The following is an 18,384-nucleotide window of genomic DNA, read 5'->3' as shown; positions in this document are numbered from 1 at the left end:
AGCGCAGCAACACCCCCAGCTCTGGCAGCCGAATCTGGGCGACAGCATCCTCCCCGCTTCCAGTCACTGCGGCCTGGCTATGGCGCCCACCTGCTTTGTATCCATGGCACTGAGAATCTCCGGAGTTGAGCCGGCGGCCCTTCCTCATCTCCGAGAACAGGAGGCGCAGCGCAAAGACGCCCAGCTCTAGAGGAGTGTGTAAACAGCAGTTGAGGGACAGTTTGAGCCGTCTGGTAGGCGCAGCCCAGGGAAACCGGCATAAAAGCTTCATCCACTACGCGGACGCTGATGAAGGGAACCAGGAGGGTAGTAAAACTGTTGCTAGTTCCCATCACATTACACGTCTTTCCCGCTCCAGCTTCCATTGCACCTTATCGGCAGGGACGGAAAACCCAGGTCGGGTGAGGGTATTTGCTGGAGGTGGCGAGTTAGGGGTGGGGTTAGGGGAGCTCTGCAGGAGGGAGGCGAAGGTCTGGAGGTTCGTGGGCTGGGACGCGAGGAGGGAGGTGGTCCCCAGAGCGGGAAAGGTTTGAGAATCAAAAATGCTTTGCAATTCGGGCTCCAATCCCCTCCAGCAAAGCCCGGCCTAAAAATATCCATCCTCCGTGCTCATCCCTCTCTACAACCCTCGCTTCAACGCGCCCCTCGTCCCTGGGGTCAGGCGGCCGCGTCCTTGCTCCCCCTTGCTGGATCCGAAGGCAGCTAGCCAGGAGGCTCCCTGGACGGGCTGGGAAAGGAGGGGTTCACTACATTGTGTTGGAGCGACCGCGTCGTGGGTGGAAAGGAGTCCAGTGTGGGGAGGCGGGCGGGTCTACGCGGGAAAGAGAGAGGTGCGCCGGGTACATCCCGCCTTTTCACCCCTGGGCGGGAAGATGGGTGGTTTTCGGAGACCGCGGACCCAGCGCCCCGGCTCTCGCCACAGGGAGACGTCAGAGCGCTCTGGGCCGCGGCGGAGGAGCCCCCCACCTCCACCCCCCCGCCCTCCCGGGCTTGCATATAAAGCCCCGGCGCGGCGGCGGCCGGAGCAGAGGCGGGTGGCGGCGGCGGCGGCGCTCCTCCGAGCTCCCGGTCCTGGGCTCGCCTCTGCGGGGAGAACGCGCTCTCCGGCAAGCCTCGCCTCGGCGCTCCGGACGCTTCCCGTAGGGACCATGCGCCGCCGCGAGGTCCCGCTCGTCCTGCTCGTCCTGCTGGCGCTGGTCCTCTGCCTGGCGTCCCGGGGATCGGCCGCCCCGGTGACGGTTGGCAGAGCAACCGCGCTGACCAAGATGTATCCGCGCGGCAACCACTGGGCGGTCGGTGAGTGTCCCGCGCGCTCGAGTCCCTGCGGGTCCAGCCGGCCGCCGGCGCGCGTCTCCGCATCTCCCGCCATTCCTGCGGCTCGGCCTTGGGGGGGGTGGGTTTGCTCTGACCTTTCGACCCAAACGCCCACCCTGCCCTTCAGCATCCAGGGAGGCCGTCGGTCCTTCCCGCTGTCTTCCCTTCTCCCCAGGACACCCACCCAGCACGCAGCGCTTCCAAATCCCAGAGATAACTCTCCGCGGCATCTCCCTGCACCACCCTTTATCCACCTAATCACAGCCCTGTCTGGCACGGTTCTTTCCCCGAACAATTTCAGGGATCTGGGTCCCCAGGGCGTCCCGGAGCCCTGGTCCAGCCCGGCGTCTGCGCCTTTGCGCCTCACAAAGCCACAGGTGTGGGCCCGGGGCGCGGCGCCCACCCCGCCTTTCAGATACGTTCGGCGCTTGAATCCCACCTCAGTTTGGGGCCCGCCTGAATTTCCTCAGTCTTTTTTTTTTTTTTTTTGCCTTGAAGCGATTTTCTTTTCTCTGCCCTTTTGCCTCTTTTCCCTCTTTCCATCCAGCAGGCTCTGCGCTCGGGGAATCACCCGGTCTCCACGCGGATCCCGTGTCTCTGTCCCCAGAGTCCTAATTTTCTCCGCCTCTCTCGCCCTCTAACCTCGCTCCTTCCCCCTGCCCCTCCGCCTGTAAGTCCTGCTCTGGCTTGGAGGTGTGCGGGTCCCGGCCTGGCACCGAGGCGGGCTGGGCGCCGGGCCGCGGAGCGCGCGCTCGCTGCCTTCCCGGGCCGCCCGGAGCGACCCCGCCGCTTGGACATCACCCCGAGCCCTCTGCCGCGCGGAGCAGAGGCTTTGGCAAAGAAACAATGCAAAGCGTTCGGCTTCCTCGGACACCTCCCCTCTACACCACAGCCAGCTCCAATAACCCAGCATTTCCCCGGAAGCCAGTCGATCCCTGGAGAGATGTCAGGCGGCGTGTGTGTTTCACGATTTCCTTAGTCATCTACTTAGGAGAGGTGGGAGGGTGTGTTGGAAAGATACCTGCTAATTCAACCCTTCGAGGCGTTACAGCATCTCTGTGTGAAGACCGATGCGTTTATGGGGGCGGGGGGCGTGGAGTGTGAGGTTAGAACTTCAGATGCTCAGACCCTGTGCCTTGTGCAGGGTTCCCGGAGAGAAATGGAGAGCTCTGGGTTGCAATAGCATAGTTTTCATGACTACTTAAGGAATCATGTGCCAAGTCCTCAACCCCAGACAGGGAGGTATTTGTCATCTTTGAGGGACAGCGAAGCCCAGGAGCCGGGTATAGAAAGGAAAGATGGGGATGAGTGAAAAGCCCCGCACACCCGGAGAGGAGACTTGGAAGGTACAAAGAAGCCAAACCTAGAACTGATACTGAGCCAGCTGGGTGTGTTGGGGGGGGTGGTTCTGAAGAGCTCTGGGTCCACAGGCCCTTTATCTCTTAGTGCAGAAAAGAATTCAGGGAGAGGCAAAGAGATAGATAATAAGTGGTTTATTATAAAAGGCTGCTTGTGAGGTTGACAAGTTGGCCAGTGAGAAATGCTGCACCTTGAGACCTTACTGGGCTATGGTTTCATGATCAAAGGAAAAACAGGGAGGGGGAGAAGAACTTCTTTGCTATGAGTAGAGGGTCATGCTTCCACCATCAGCTCCTCCTCCAGGTTGGGGAGGGGAGTTCTGTGGTCCCTATGTGGTCAAACTAGGTCTACAAACTGTTGTTTTTTTGTGCGTCCCCAGAGCATGTCCTAAGGACCATTAACTTACTGAGCTCACTGGCAGGATGTGGGTCTCATGCCACCATTGTTTTATTGTTTAAGGACATGTCTCACACTTCTGTTGCGTGGTTTTGTTGTAAGCAAGCCTGCTTGGTTTTGTCATTAAGCAAACCTGTTCTCTTGAGTAATTGTGAACTTACAGCGGTCTCCCACATTTTTCCTACTTACAATCCCCTAGTGGGGTTAACTAGTTAATTACCTATTTTGTCCCTTTAATCTGTCCCTATCAATACTGAAAAAGGGCTCCTGGGAGTTTAGATCAAGTGGTCATTGCCTAGTCTGGCCAGCAGCCAGTGGGCTGAGAAGGTGGAAACCTCCAGATTTCTAGCCTATTTTTGCTCATACATGTTTTTGTACTAAAAAGGCTCATCGTTAGGTAACCCTTGAAGGCCAAAAGCAGGACAAGAGAGCTAGCGAGAAAGCTAGAATTAAGTTGTTTCTTTTTAAAGGTTAATTTTGGGGACTTCCCTAGTGGTCCAGTGGTGACGACTCCATGCTCTCAACTTAGGGGTCCCGGGTCCGATCCCTGGTCAGGGAGCTAGATCCCATGTGTCATAACTAAGGCCCGGTTCAGGCCTTAAAAAAATAAAAATAAAAATGCCCTTCTAATTTTTATTGGAGTGTACTTGCTTTACAAAGCCGCCTTAGTTTCTGCTGTGGACACAGTGAGTCAGCCGTGCGTATCCATCATCCGCTTCCTTTTGGAGTTCCTTCCCATTCAGGCCACCACGGTGCCTCAAGTAGAGTTCCCTGTGCTCCACGGCATGTTCTCATCGTTATCTGTTTTGTGCACGATGTCAACAGTGTTTCTGTGTCCATCCCAAGCTCTCAGTTCCTCCCGCCCTCTCTCTCCCTCTTGGCATCCGTACATTTGTTCCCAGCTCCAAAGAGTACTGACCAGTGGCACCCCACATTGTCTTATTCTGTGTTTGCAAACACGCTCATTTTCCTTTTTCAGAGTTGTGCAGAGTTGATGAAGGGAAAGAGGGAGGTGATGTAGAGAATCACATTTGAGTTGAAAGTGACTCAACTTTTTCTGCAGTGGCGAAGAAGTTTGCTTTGGGTGGATGTGCCCTCTATTGGCCTGCGAGCATTCACAAGCATGAACAACACGCTAGGCTTTAAACTGAGCTTTCTGCTCTAAGTAAATGCCTGTCCTCCTCAATCACTGAAGACATGCAGTTTGCTTTTAATTAAAGCAAACGAAAGCCACATACCGCTGACTGTGAAGAAGCTGTCAGCCCAAATTTGCAGGTTTGTTAAGTGATTTGCTTCTTCCAGCTGAGAGGAACGTGATGTGGCCATGGAGAGGAAGTTAACAGACTAAAAACTTAACCAGTTCTTACCTGGCTTGATGTTCATGGAAATGTTTTGTGTGTGATGAAAATACAGGTCAGCACTAATACTGGGGCCTCTCCCCTCTGTGCCCTTGAAGTGTTTCTGGCCGTGGTTCTGACTCTGATGTCGAGCGTGCCATGGAAGTTTCAATTCTGAACGCCAGTGTCCCGCTGCAGAAAGGCTTACATAATTGTGCTGCAGCAATCACTGTGAAACACGGCTGAAGTGTCACTCCCCCCCCCAAAAAAAGAAAGAAAAACCAGCTCTTATACTCAACACTTTCTGTCTTAATAGATATCGTCTGAAGTTAGGATAATCTTCAAGTTTTCAGTTCAAGAAAATTCTTTTCTCTTGCAAACCTGCCATTTTAGTGATATTTCTAAGTGATAAAAAAGGATAAAACCCACCTCCCCACCCCCAGCGAGGGTTTATTTTTTTCTAGTGCCTGTCTTTTGTCTGTGCTGAGATCTCCATTAATGTGATATGGACACATAACAAATGATGATGGGAGAAGAGATGGAAGTGGGCACATCATCCATGTTGTCATGGAGACGACTATTTGGTTGACGGTCACTAGCTAAGTAGCGCATTAGGACCCAGGGGGTGTGTGCTTCCCTGGAATGTTATAGGTGGTGCACTTTCCTTAGAAAAGGAAAAAAGTCTGTGGTCTGGGGAAGGGAGTCTGAACACCCAGCCACCAAAATGGCAAATGCTGAAATTCAGTGCAGGGTCCCAGTAGCTGTGTGTACCTATGTGCTAGGCTCGGTCATGTCCGACTCTTGGCGACCCCGTGAACTGTAGCCTGCCAGGCTCCTCTGTCCAGGGGATTTCCCAGGCAAGAATATTGAAGTGGGTTGCCATTTCCTCCTCCCCCCGCCCAGGGATCGAACCTGAATCTCCTGTGTGTCCTGCATCAGCAGGCGGATTCTTTACCACTGAGCCACCCAGGAAGCCCCCCAAGAGTCTATGTTAAATCACCCAAAGAATGGAGTCCTACTTTAGCCTTCCATTTTAGAAAAGTCACAAAATTATTCAAGCATGACAAAAACGAAGTCCTTTTTGTAAAAACATCTCCATCGTCCCTCCGCTTCAGTGCCAATAATGCCTTTCTCATTTCCAGGATCCTAACTAGATGACAGGCAATGATCAAGAGCAAGAGCCACAAGGTCATTATTGGGAGCATCAGATTCTAACCCTGCTTTCCCATTATCATGATTCAATTTCCTCCATATTAATAAAGCCAAGTGACTTGCTACTTCCTGGGAAGTTGTGTAACATGATCATTTAGATGGCTGAAGGCAAGGTTATTTAGTGCATGTCTGGACACCAAGGTCACCCAGCAGATAAGTGGGGAGCCAGCCTTTCAAGACGCCAATCCTTCACTGGGGACAGTGTCCTCAATCGAGTCTTAAAATTGTGTGAAGCGTCAGGCCCTAAGCGACTTGGCAAAGCTCACACTATAATGCAGGTAAACCTCATTTTCAGGCTTCCCAATGTGCACAGAATGAATTTTTCTGAGTTACATAATGAGTCATGACATAGTGATATATGATCACCATTCCTTTTGATGACATTAGAAAGCCTTTTGTAAACTTTATCCTTATTTCCAAGCCCCAGAATGATTTCTAACTGCCTTCTATTCTTAGGAAGTTCAAAGACACTTGAAAAGCAGTATAATACCGTAGAGTCGGGACTGTGAGCTGATTTTAATCCCAGAATCTTTACTTGTACGTGTGCAACCTTTGGCAAGCCTCATTTTCATCAAACTGATTGGGGTGTGGGTCAAATGAAATAGTCCGCATTTAAACATCCTGTGGACTGTAAGTTACACACACAAGCAATAAAGTCAAGGTCTAGGCTTCTCTCTTAGTAGACAGAGCTGTTAGGAAGGAGCCTCCTTCAATTTCAAGTGGTCTCGGGGTCTATCAATACCTTTTTCACGGTCTTTGCCTTACATACTTCTAATGCCAGTCAACACTACAGCCACAAAGAGCTCTTTCCTTGTGAACTTTAAATCAAATGCACCATAGTTTTATTAATGTGAGAAATTAAGTAATTAACTCGATTACACAGATTGCCCTGGTGACTCACTGGTAAAGAATCTACCTGCAATGCAGATTAGAGTTTGATCCCTGGGTCAGGAAGATCCCCTGGAGAAGGAAATGGCAACCCGGTATCCTTGCCTGGGAAATCCCATGGACAGAGGAGCCTGGGGGGGCTACTGTCCATGGGGTCGCAAAAGAGTTGGACACAACTTAGCAATTAAACAACAACAAAATCCAATTGCAGTGAAATAAGGAAAATCAACCGAAGAAAGTAAATAAGATACCGTGAGTATATTTAAGCCATGGGCTAAAGTGTTAGGAATGTAGTCGTTAAATTTCATACCCCTTCTGATCCTATGGCTAACCCCATTTGCGAACATAAATTTTTATGTTTTTAGTGGTTTGGCCTCTTGCATAGCAACTTTTATTTGTTTTTTGTGGCAAATGCTCGTCTCTGGAGCGACTGATAGACTTTTACGACCATTTTAACCTCCAAGAGAAAAATCCTGCATCTTGGTGGCTGAAACGCATTGGCCAGAACCTGTCTTCAACTTATTTTTCACTGCAAACTGTAATTTCTAGGTGCAATTTTAGGTTCAGTCTCAGCTAAAATTCTAAGAAAGTTTAAATGAAAAATTCCTTTGGTACAGATAAGAGGAAAGCAACACCTTTTTAATCACACAAAGAAGAGCACGGAGACTTTTCTTTTCAGGAGAAATTCAAAATTGACTGGGGAAGATGTTCAAATGCCATCCTTTAGCTGGGAATAGAATTCTACGCACACAGAACTGGTGATAGAATTTTAGTTATGGAAGGTTCCTTTGATGTCATGTGACCCAACACCTTCATTTATGGTTGACAAAGTTGAAGGCTGGGTTGCTGTGTGACTTGAGAGAGGTCACCAGACTGATGAGCAGAGGGACCAGACCCAGGGCTCCTGAGTTGCGGTTCTGAATTCTGTCCAATCATTAGGGATTTTGAGCTGGGAGCAAAATCTGTCAGTTGTTTACAAACTAACTCCTCCTCCTAATAAAGTGCAATTTATATTGCATTTAGGAGGAAGAAGCACAAACGCAGTTGGTGCCTCTTTAAATTTCTCATTCACTCATTCCCCTGGGTTAAATTAGTGGCATGCTGTTTTTGGTTTTGTTGGTTTTTTTTTTTTTTGAACCAGAGTATATGCTTATTTTATTTTTTATGAATGTGGCATTGAACATCCTTTTTTAAAATTGGGGTATAACTGACATCCAATGTTATGTAAGTTACACATGTACAAGATAGTGATTCATAATTTTAAAGGTTAGATGTCATTTCCAGTTATTATAAATATGGGCTGTGTATGGTTTCCGCTTTTGCTTCTGCTGCTGCTAAGTTGCTCAGTCGTGTCCGACTCTTTGTGACCCCATGGACTGTGGCCCACCAGCCTCCTCTGTCCCTGGGATTCTCCAGGCAAGAACACTGGAGTGGGGTGCCATTTCCTTCTCCATTCTGCTTTTGAACAGGACACTTAATGGGGAAGAAAAGAGCAGATTCCCCCCAACTTCAGGAGGAGGACAGTCTGAAGGAACAGCTGAGAGAGTACGTCCAGTGGGAAGAAGCGACAAAGAACTTGCTGAGCCTCCTACAAGCAAAGGCGGCCCGAGGCCACCAGCCGCCTCCACAGGAGCCGCTGAGCTTTCACCAGCCTGCCTGGGACTCAGAGGACGTCAGCAACTTCAAAGACGCAGGTTCGAGACTCCAGGGTACAGTGAACATGCCAGGGAGGTGGAGGTCGGGAGAGGTGGGCTGGGGCGGGAGTGGAGGCGCGTGGGGAAGTTGGAAGGAGGGGAAGTCTGTGCGCGGGGAAGGACAAAGCTGCTCTTCACAACGGCTCCTGCAGGCTGACGCCGTACACGCTCAGAGGACGCGTGGCCAGTCCCCACGCTAGCTTTTCTTTTCGACGTCATCAATCATCTTTCCTCCTAACATATTGAACTCCTGTTTAGGAGTTTTGGTAGCAATTGTGCGTTGGTAGGGTTTTGTAATCTACCACATCCTTCCCCAATATTTTGAGCGTGAGGCCATAGATTATTTGAGTTGATTCCTGTTGAACTCTAGATATGTTTATTCATGTGTATACATTTTAAAGATCAATTTATTTGGCTGCGCTGGGTCTGAGCTGCAGCACACAGGATCTTCGATCTTCATTGCAAATCTCTTTAGTTGCGGCGCGTAGGATCTCTAGGTGCGGCACGTGAACTTTTAGCCTTGGCATGGCGGTCCTAGTTCCCTGACCAGGGATCAAACTCTCGTCCCATGCATTTGAAGGTGGATTCTTAACCCCTAGGTAGCCTCCAAGGAAGTCCCAAGAGATGTTCACTTTTTGATGAGCACTAGTGGGAGAGCCTTTTGCAAGAGAGCAGTCTCGTTAGCTACTTCGGATGCAAGCTCATACCCCTTCATATTTGTTCCAAATCTACCTAGTTTGAGTCTCATCTGAAAATTTTAAAACTTGGTGAAAATATCTCAGGCCAACTAATTCATTCTGCATGTGATTTTACAGAGGACAGAGGAAAAGATTTATACCAAATTGGCACTGTTAGGTACAAAGACAGTAAACAAGATGAAAGAGAAAATAAAATTTATAGGAAGAAAGCAGGGCAACTGAAAATGAGATGTCTTGCTAACTTTTAAGAAGTTTCCATGAAATTTATGACAAAAGGCAAAAGTAATCATTGAAATCCTAATAATAGTAGCCAAACTAACACAACATTGTAAATAAACTATACTCCAATAAAAAATAATTAAAAAGAATAATAACCACTAGTGTTAGTAAGTATTTTCCATAATCCAAGTACTGGGTAGAAGAGCTTACCTCTACCCATTTCCTCGAGTGGATGCTCACAGCAGTCTTAGGAGGAAGATTCAGGAAGAGTCTCTTCCTCTCTCCATTTTGAAGGTGAGGATACCTGGAGACCAGCCATGTAGCCTTTCACGGGAGAAGCCGGTGCGGGCTGCCTTGGACAGTCTGCCGCCATTCGCGGGGAGGCATGGTCCTGCTGATCCTAGAAATGAAGGGTTTCGGGGGGCAGTGGCAGCCTTCCCTCTTGCTGCTTCTGGTGAAAATAACGTCGTGCTTCCCTCGCAGACCTTGGGGAGCTCTCACGGTGTTGCCTCTGACTGGTGGCCCCTTGGGAGAGGCTCCAGGCTGGCGTGGCCAGGCCTTGGCTGGTCTCTCACAGCCTTTCTGCGTCAGTCTGTTGTGGGTTCTCTGTTCTAAATGCAAACCAAAAAAAGGTTATTTGTTGCATTGAGCACCTAGAGAGGAAGTCTCTTCTAAAGCCTTTATTCAGAAAGAAAATCTGGATTACATCAACTGATACAGAAATATGTACCAACTTTGTGCAGAGCCCCGAGGGCCTGAGTCTCTGGTCCAGGCTGGTGTTATACAAGCTCCCATGTCTGCTAATGAATCACGTGGCTCTGAGGGTTCTGGGGATTTGTGATTGACTTCTTGGGCCCTGGCTGGCCTGGGGCTATTCTTGGTCAAGTGCTTTGCTTCCCGTGGGTGGATATCCAATAGCAGGGCCTTCTCCGTGGTCAGAAGACTAACCGTGATCACCACCGTAAAACCCTCTGAAATAGCGAACACTGAAATGGACTTACCTCACAGAGCATTCATAGAATACCACCTCCCCACGCCCCGGCTTCCCGGGGGTCTTAGTGGTAAAGAAGCTGCCTGCCAACGCAGGAGACCCGGAGGCTCAGCTTCTATCCCTGGGTTGGGAAGAGCCCCTGGAGAAGGAAATGGCAGCCCACTTCAGTATTCTTGCCTGGAGAATCCCATGGACAGAGGAGACTGGTGGGCTATGCAGTCCATGGGGTCGCACATAGTCGGCCACGACTGAGCACATGGGCAGACACACCACATCCTACCATGTTATTAATCCACAGGGCTTCATTTTGACTCAGGCAACAACATCCACTTGAGTTGCTTGATTTCCCCAAACCTAGCTCTGCATAACTCTGGAATGTTTTGAAAACATTTGAAATCCTCCTCCCTCAAGGATCAAAGTTTTTGGGCCATCTTCAGAAGGACATTCTGTAAACTTCAAAAGCAATTGCAAAAGAATAGCTCCAAAAAGGTCTTTGAGTGGCATTATTATACGATGGATTGGGTGGGCAGTTACAGAGAGTGACTGTTTTAAGGGGACAATATTTATCAATATGCAGTGTGAGCTGAAAAAGTCATCTTTTTCTAATCAGGCCCTGCTTTTCTATTACATCTCTTTATGCTCTGTTCCATTCCTCTTTTTACAGTTTCAGAAAGCCCATCTCATTTAATTCCACCTTAGATTGAATAATTAGCTATTGCACACACTGGTCCCATTCTTTTGGACATATTTCCCAGCAGCATGAAAGACAAATTCAACAGTTAGTCTTTGCAGAGACCAAAACAGTTGATCACTTCTCTTGCTTTAGAAACTCCGCCTCAATGAAAGTATGTTGATACGAAAATTGATAGCATCCTACAATTATCTTACACAGAGGAAGTACCAAGAGAATCATTTTATTAGAAATCCTTATATCTCTCAGTGTTAGAAAGAAGTTTAACAATTCAGCCAAGCATTATCAGAATTAACAGCAGGACTTTTCTTAAAATTAAAAAATATCCACGTGCTCCCTTCTCCCATTTTAGGAATAAAGCATCAAGTCCTGCTGCCAAACATCCCAGACCTATAGTTGAAACAGCATCTTCCTATGTTTCATGACAAAGATATTTACTTGATTCAGGAAAAGATTTGTATAAAGCACACTGAACCTAGACTAGTATATCATGGCCAACAGGATCCAGAACTTTATTAGCAATTATGGCCAGTAATTTTTCAAGGTTAAACCTATATCTTTTAACTCTTCCCTTCTCACTAAAGTTAATGGAATTTTTACCCTATGGTTTCTATAACATGATAGTGTTCAGCTCAGCCCCAGAATCTGATCCATAATCCTGGAGGTGGCTGTGGTTTGTCCTGAGTTTCAGTGAATGTTGAGGTTGGTCTTTGGGTTCCTTTTGTAATCTGGACCCAGTTCATTGGTTTTTTTTCTTCTTCTTCTTCTTTTTCTTTCTCTTTTTTTTTTTTTTCTTCTTTTTTCAGCCTAGCATTTTTTCTCTTATTTGGTTGACATGGGGGAAGGGACATGGAGAATGAATTGCAAGGAGTGTTTATGGAAAGAAAGTAAACGTACAAATTTGCCCTCACTTAAAATTGTTTTTTCTTTTTAAGTCAGGACTATTTTAATTTAGTTTGGCCTCACCACGAGGCATGCAGGATCTTAGTTCCTGGACCAGGGATGGAACTCGTACCCCCTGCGTTCCAAGTGCAGAGTCCTAACCACTGGGCCACCAGGGAAGTCCCTGCCCTCACCATTAAGGGACTGCTCTGGCTGTCCCATCAGATCAGCAAAGAGGATAACTTTATCTATTAACATGTGAAATGCTCTAAAGGTAGCCAAATATCGTAAAAACAACATACACTTGAGAATAACTAAAAAGCTTCTGATTACCCTGACCATTTATATGAAGGAGCAGAGAGAAGCCGGCCCCCACCTCAAGTACAGTTCCTTCCTACCCCTAACCATGGACCCTTCTCCTGCCCTTGATTTTCCTCGGTTACACAATTTGTCTTTTTATTGTCACTCTACTTTCATTCTCCTGAGCCAGACTCTCAGATTCAATATGCTGAGCCAACGCCGGGGACTTCCATGCGGCTTGACCTCGGCTGACCCCTTGTGTGAGCAGTGGCTCATATCACAAACGTATGGCTGCATCTTCAGGCAGGCTGGTGACCCTTAATAGTGCAACCTGGCCTCCGGGAGGAAAGCAAAGCTAATTGGCCTGTGTGGGAATTGAACCCCAGGCCCTGGCTTCATTATCACCTGGTCAAAACAATCGAGCCACTGAGCAGGTAATAACTGACCTGAGAATCTCAGTAATTCCTTTATTAGGAACAAATGGCTGGTCTGGATGATGGGGAACCTGAATTGCCGGAGAATCTGGGAAGGTGTAATAAGCTCTCGTCTGGATGAAAAGTGTTTTCTCATCTCAGTGGGTAAAGGGTGCTGTATGGGAACAAAACAAGTGGTTTAAAATCAAAGCTACTCATCCTTTCTTCAGTCTTAGCTAATTTGAACAGAAGCCACAACAAGCCAGCCACAAGCAATGTAGAATTGGCAGAAACCCACATTAGCTCCTCTTCCCAAGTTGCCCACACGACTGCCATTTACAGTCATGGGTTTATAATGTGTAATTGTGTAATTCATGAGCTAGCTTTGACTTGTGGAAGGAGGCTTTGCCAGAGAAGGAAAGTAGCAATTAAGATTCCACATTCTTTATCAATTCCCCCATCCAGCTGCCACTTTAGTAGCAAATTCCTGGAAATAATACATTTACATTTCCAATGTTAGTCAAACTATACCTGTGTAAATGCACTTATCTGTGAAACAGAGATAGAGTGACAAAGAGATGGGACTTGTGGTTGCCAAGGGTGGGAGGGGGTGGGGGAAGGATGAATTGGGCGTCTGGGATTTGCAGAGGCAGTAAACTGTTCCACACGGAGCAGATGAACACAGGTGTATGACACAGGGAACCGTTTTCAATATCCTGTGAGAAACTATAATGGAAAAGAATAGGAAAAAAGAATGCATATATATGTGTAACTGGATCACTTTGCTAGAGTGCAGAAATTAACGCATTATAAATCAATTACGTTTCAATAAGATACATTTTTAAGAAAAGTTTTCTTAAAACTTTGTGAATATGCAGAAAACTTTGTGAAAATATATACGTGACTACATCTGTGTAGGCACATCAGGGCATAAAGTAAGCTAATATAACAAAAAGACCTGAAAATATAGGGGCTTCCCAAAAAGAGGACGTTAATTTCCCTCTCGGGGGACAGCTGTGGTTCTAAGTATTAATGTGTTCAGAGTCACCTGGAGGTGTTGTGAGATCACAGATCACTGGGTCCCATTCCCAGTATTTCCAGTTCAGTAGGTCTGGGGTAGACCCAGGAATCTGCCTTTCTACCAAGCTCCCAAGTGATGGTTTGTTGGGAATGGATTTACTTTCTAGCATTAGACTTCAGCATCACTAACTCCATCTGCTTAACTCTTTCTAATATTTTTTAACTTGGTGGACTCTTCACTGCAGGTTCTCAGCATGAATGAAGGAAGGAACCCCCAGCTGAACTGACAATGACAATAGCCGCCTCCCTCAAAGAAGCAAAACAAAACCCTTAAGAAACTGCGTTCTATGGGCATCAGTTCTACTGGATCATCAACAAATTTCCTTTGTGCAAAATACTTAACTATTCTTGTACCTTTCAACTTTGACTAAAGTCATGATTTTCAAGCAGCATCTTCTGGTTTGAACTTGTTTGCTGTGAAAAATTGTGCATAAAGAGTCTTCTAATTAATGTTCTTTACATCTAGGCTATTAGATTCCAGTCCCCAACCTGTTACCATTCACAATAAAAGCTTAAACATATTGTCCAAAGGGCAGGCAGTTCTCTTATTTCAGTTCCAGATAAGAGGCAGTGATTAGCGCTGAGACTAACAAACAGCTTGGGACTTCCCAGTGGTTGACTCCATGCTCCCATGCAGGGAGCGTGGGTTCGATCCCTGGTTGGGGAACTAAGGCCCCATGTGCTGCTGGGCGCAAACACACACACAAACCCCAGAAAACAACAGCAAAAAGGAAACGAACAGCTTGATAATGAACTTTGGTGCTTATGGATGAAGGCGGGCTGAATTTTTAGCTTTCCCCTCTGAAAGCCACTTACCGAATCCTTTATAGATGCCTCTACTAGAAGCTCAGACTTGCTTTATTACCAGCAGATGGGCTAGGATGAACATAGAAGCTGGCCTTCTTTATCATGTAATAATTCCCATTTTCACAGTCCTTACCATGACCAGGTATTTTGTCGATGTTACTGATATTCTCCTCATAAGAGTTTCGTAAGCTGAGATGACACTTCTCACTTAATAGCCAAGGAAACAGAGAGCCAGGTCTGCTGACTTGCCCAAGGTCACACACTCAAGGGAACTGGGATTCAGACTTCTACAGTCATCAGATATTCTGTAGCATTTCACAGTGTTTCTACTACCTCATTTTGAGACCCTCTGCCAGGATATTTAAGCCTAGCAAGCAGCGCCATTTCTTCAATATTCTACCACCAGTCTGGGAGAGGTAGTCCCCACAGCCAGATTTAGTCAGCTCCACAGCAGAGGGGGAAGACAGGCTTCCAAGAGCCCCTTGATTCTCTGAGAACATGGCCTGGCAGTTCACGACGCTCCCCAGTTCCATTTTTATCATGGCATTCACACATTAACAGATTTTAAAGCTTCTTGCCATATGTTTAGATTTCTTTCATTTGGGGAAATCACATTTGAAACGGTGAAGAGATTTATCTTGACTTTGCTTTGATTATCAAAGAATCACACAAGTTTTGCTGTGTTGTAACTCTTTTAAAACTACATTGGCTCCCAGCTTGTTCAGAGCCAGGGGAACTCTTCCTCTTCTTGGGATAGCCTAGGCCCGTTTTCTCAAGAACACAGTCCTGGGCTGAGCCCACTGAAGCCTCAGGCAGCCGATGATAAGGGAAAGCGCTGTCGTCAGCATTTACCTCCAGGGGGCTGCCCTGGTGGTTCAGCTGGTAAAGAATCTGCCTGCAATGCGGGAGACCTGGTTTGATTCCTGGGTTGGAAGATCCCCTGGAGGAGGGCATGGCGACCCACTCCAGTGTTCTTGCCTGGAGAATCCCATGCTTGGAGAAGCCTGGTAGGCTATAGTCCACGGGGTCACAGAGAGTCAGACATGACTGAGCGACCTAGCACGCATGCAGGACACACACAGGGCTTCCCAGGCGGCGCCAGTGGTCAAGAACCCACCTGCCAATGCAGGAGACCTGAGAGATGCAAGTTGGGAAGATCCCTGGAGGAGGGCATGGTAACCCACTCCAGAATTCTTGCCTGGAGAATCCCATGGACAGAGGAGCCTGGCAGGCTACAGTCCATAGGGCTGCAAAGTCAGACACGACTGAAGCGACTTAGCACGCACACACACAGGACACTCATAAAGACGGAAACAACCTTTCCAGACCCAGCGGACATTTCTCTAGGGGTGGCGTTTCAGGTCGGAAGAGGAAGGCAATGCTTCTGGAATAACCCCATCTAGATGTCACTTGTTTGGTTGTTTTATGAGAGCAGATGTGATCCTTGTTTTGGTTGCAATTATGTTTTCCTCACCTGTCCTGACCTAGACACAGGAACTGCTCATTCAAATGCCTTGACACTGGCAAGCTCCCCTGCGTCAAACCTTGGTTCATCCGATCAGTGAATAGATGAAGACGATGTGGTGCATAAATACAATGGAATATTACCTAACCTTAAAAAGAAGGAAATAATGCCACTTGTGGCAGCATGGATGGCCCTAGAGATGATCACATTAAGTGAAGTAAGTCAGAAAGAGAAAGACACATATCACTTATACACAAAATCTTTAAAGACGATACAAATGAACTTGTTTATAAAACAGAAACAGATTCACAGACATAGAAAACAAAGTTATGGCTACCCCAGGGGAAAGGTGGGGGAGTGATAAAATAGACGTTCGGGATTAACATAGACACACTATTATATATATATAATAACAATACTTTCGGGACTAACATAGACACACTATTACATATAAGATAGATCATCAACAAGGACCCACAGCACAGGGAAGTCTACTTAGTACTCTGTGATGACCTACGTGGAAAAGAGAATCTGAAAAATAACAGATGATGTATATGTGTGACGGAATCTCTTCGCTATATGCCTGAAACCAAGCGAAACTGTAAATCAACTATAGTCCAGCAAAAAATAAAAATTAAAAAAGAAAGCTCAGAATCCCTTTAGTGAAAAGATAACACGTTTCTCTACACAGACAGCTTTCTTGAACCCTTGTTTTGAAGTGGAATCCTGTCACCTATGTGTGAGTGCCTACTGAGTTGGGGAAATTTCAGCTTCAGGGAACAGCATCTGCTTTGAGTTGCCTAAGGAGGAAAGGAAAGCTCTGTGAGCAGACAGTGAGCGGGGAAGCCCGGAGCTCAAGGCTGGACTTGCGCATTCAGGGCTCAGAGCCAGGTCTCCGACAGGTCGATGGGACAGTTGCCCCTGCAGCCTCCGACAGAACCACCGGAGTCAGCGCTGTCTGCCCCTCCCTGTGCCTACAGCACCGGGCACCCCCAACTCTCTTCTGCCCTCGGCTTGCTTCTGAATCCAGAGTTGCGATGTCTGTGTCTGACTGGCAGAACCTAGATCACATGCCTGAATCTGGCAGTGAGGGAAGCTGGGAAATGTAGTTACGAAGGTTCTGCTTTGGGAATATGGGACGAATGTTGTGAGACCTGAACATGGGTCCTTGCCATCTGCGTCTGCAGGGAAGAGCTTCACTGGCCGCTGCAGTCGTTGGCTTCAACACACCCTGAAGTTGTGAAGGCAGATCAGGAGAGAGGCGCTCTGGGCTCTGGGGAGACAGGCAGGACAGGCCTTCAGGTAGTTACTGACAGATGTTTCCAGGAGAGGGTTTTATGAGCTCGGTTTCTTGCTCATACCTGGAAAAGCACTAAAATCATTAACGGACGCATCTGCTCCTCGTGACCAGCGGCCACCTTCTCATGACCAGCGGCCACCTTCTGCCAAAACCTATGCTCGATTGTCCTTAACTCCCTTCCCCAAAACCACACATCCTTTAGGCTTCCTCCTACCCCTTCGGAGCAGCTCCTGGAGATATCTGAGTGCTGTCCTTCATGCTGGGGTCCCCATTCTGCCCCCAAATAAAGCTTAACTCACAACTTTCACATTACACCTTTCTCCCCCCAGTCCACAGACCCTATCAAAGAGAAGACAGTGTGTTCAAAAGTTGTGGTCAGGCTTCCCTGATGGTCCAGGGGTTAAGACTCTGCACTTCCACTGCACAGGGCACGGACTCAATCCCTGCTTGCTAAGTTCCACGTGCCATGGGGTGCAGCCCAAGGGGGGGAAAGAAAAGGAAAATACATAAATAATAAGAAATAAAAGATGCGGTCAGCTCCAGGTTACAGATGTCCCCTGCCCCTTGCAGTTCTCAAAAAAGAGTTTCCTCTTTGATTTCTGCCCATTCTTATTCTAGAGGACGATTCAGCCCCAGCCTGGGACTCTGGGGAAGGAACAGGCTTCTGACTCTTCCCAGCACCACACAGGCTGGGTGTGTGTGTGCCCACAGTTAGGAGAGAGGGTGGCTTTTAAGAGGTGACAGTATGTAGGCCTCCTTGCAGCAAAGCAGGATAATTCAGAAGAAGAATCCAGAAGGGAAGAAAGCGATAACTGCCTTCAAATTTGTTCTTTTAAAAACCACAGTCTTTTTTTTTCTATGTGCCACAGGGCGGGTTGCTGTGGGTGATTCAGCAGTCTTTGCTTACCATCAGAGGCTCAGCCACTCACTAAGCAGACACTTCAAGCTGTGCAGCATGATTTCTAGCCCCACAACACCCACCTTTCCATTCTTCTTGGGGTGTTTGGTCACCACAGGCATTCTAACCTAGCTCGGATGCGTAGGGAGTGGTCTGAGCAAAAGGTGAGGTTTACATAGCTCATTTCCTCAACCACAGGCTGCCTCATCAGAGATTATGAGATAGCCCTTCAAGGGAAACCCACAATGAAAACCTATTGCTATTCCCAAAGCAGAAAGACTAGGTGCATAATGCTACAATGGATGTGAGAATAAAGGTGTCTCTACGAGATGCAGATTTCATTTCCTCTGGGTTCCCACAAGTGGGATTGCTGGTAGTTCTAACCATAGCCCTGCCTCTCTTTGCCCTGTGATCAGACTCATTAAACTAAGTAGTGAATA

General features: G+C 47.5%; 1 protein-coding gene across 1 annotated transcript; it reads left to right on the top strand.

Moving 5' to 3' along the window:
• The first annotated feature begins 820 nt into the window (after nucleotides 1-820).
• Nucleotides 821-13,866, top strand: GRP (gastrin releasing peptide). Its single transcript, XM_020910082.2, has 3 exons — nucleotides 821-1,296; nucleotides 7,976-8,200; nucleotides 13,660-13,866. Exons 1-3 carry the CDS (start codon nucleotides 873-875, stop codon nucleotides 13,674-13,676), a joined length of 666 nt encoding a protein of 221 aa, XP_020765741.2. The 5' UTR covers nucleotides 821-872; the 3' UTR covers nucleotides 13,677-13,866.
• The last annotated feature ends 4,518 nt before the right edge of the window (nucleotides 13,867-18,384 follow it).

Source organism: Odocoileus virginianus, chromosome 22, assembly GCF_023699985.2.
Source record: "Odocoileus virginianus isolate 20LAN1187 ecotype Illinois chromosome 22, Ovbor_1.2, whole genome shotgun sequence".
Lineage (NCBI taxonomy): Eukaryota > Metazoa > Chordata > Mammalia > Artiodactyla > Cervidae > Odocoileus > Odocoileus virginianus.
Note: the sequence above shows the minus strand (reverse complement) of the source record. Positions and strands in the feature narration are given on the sequence as shown.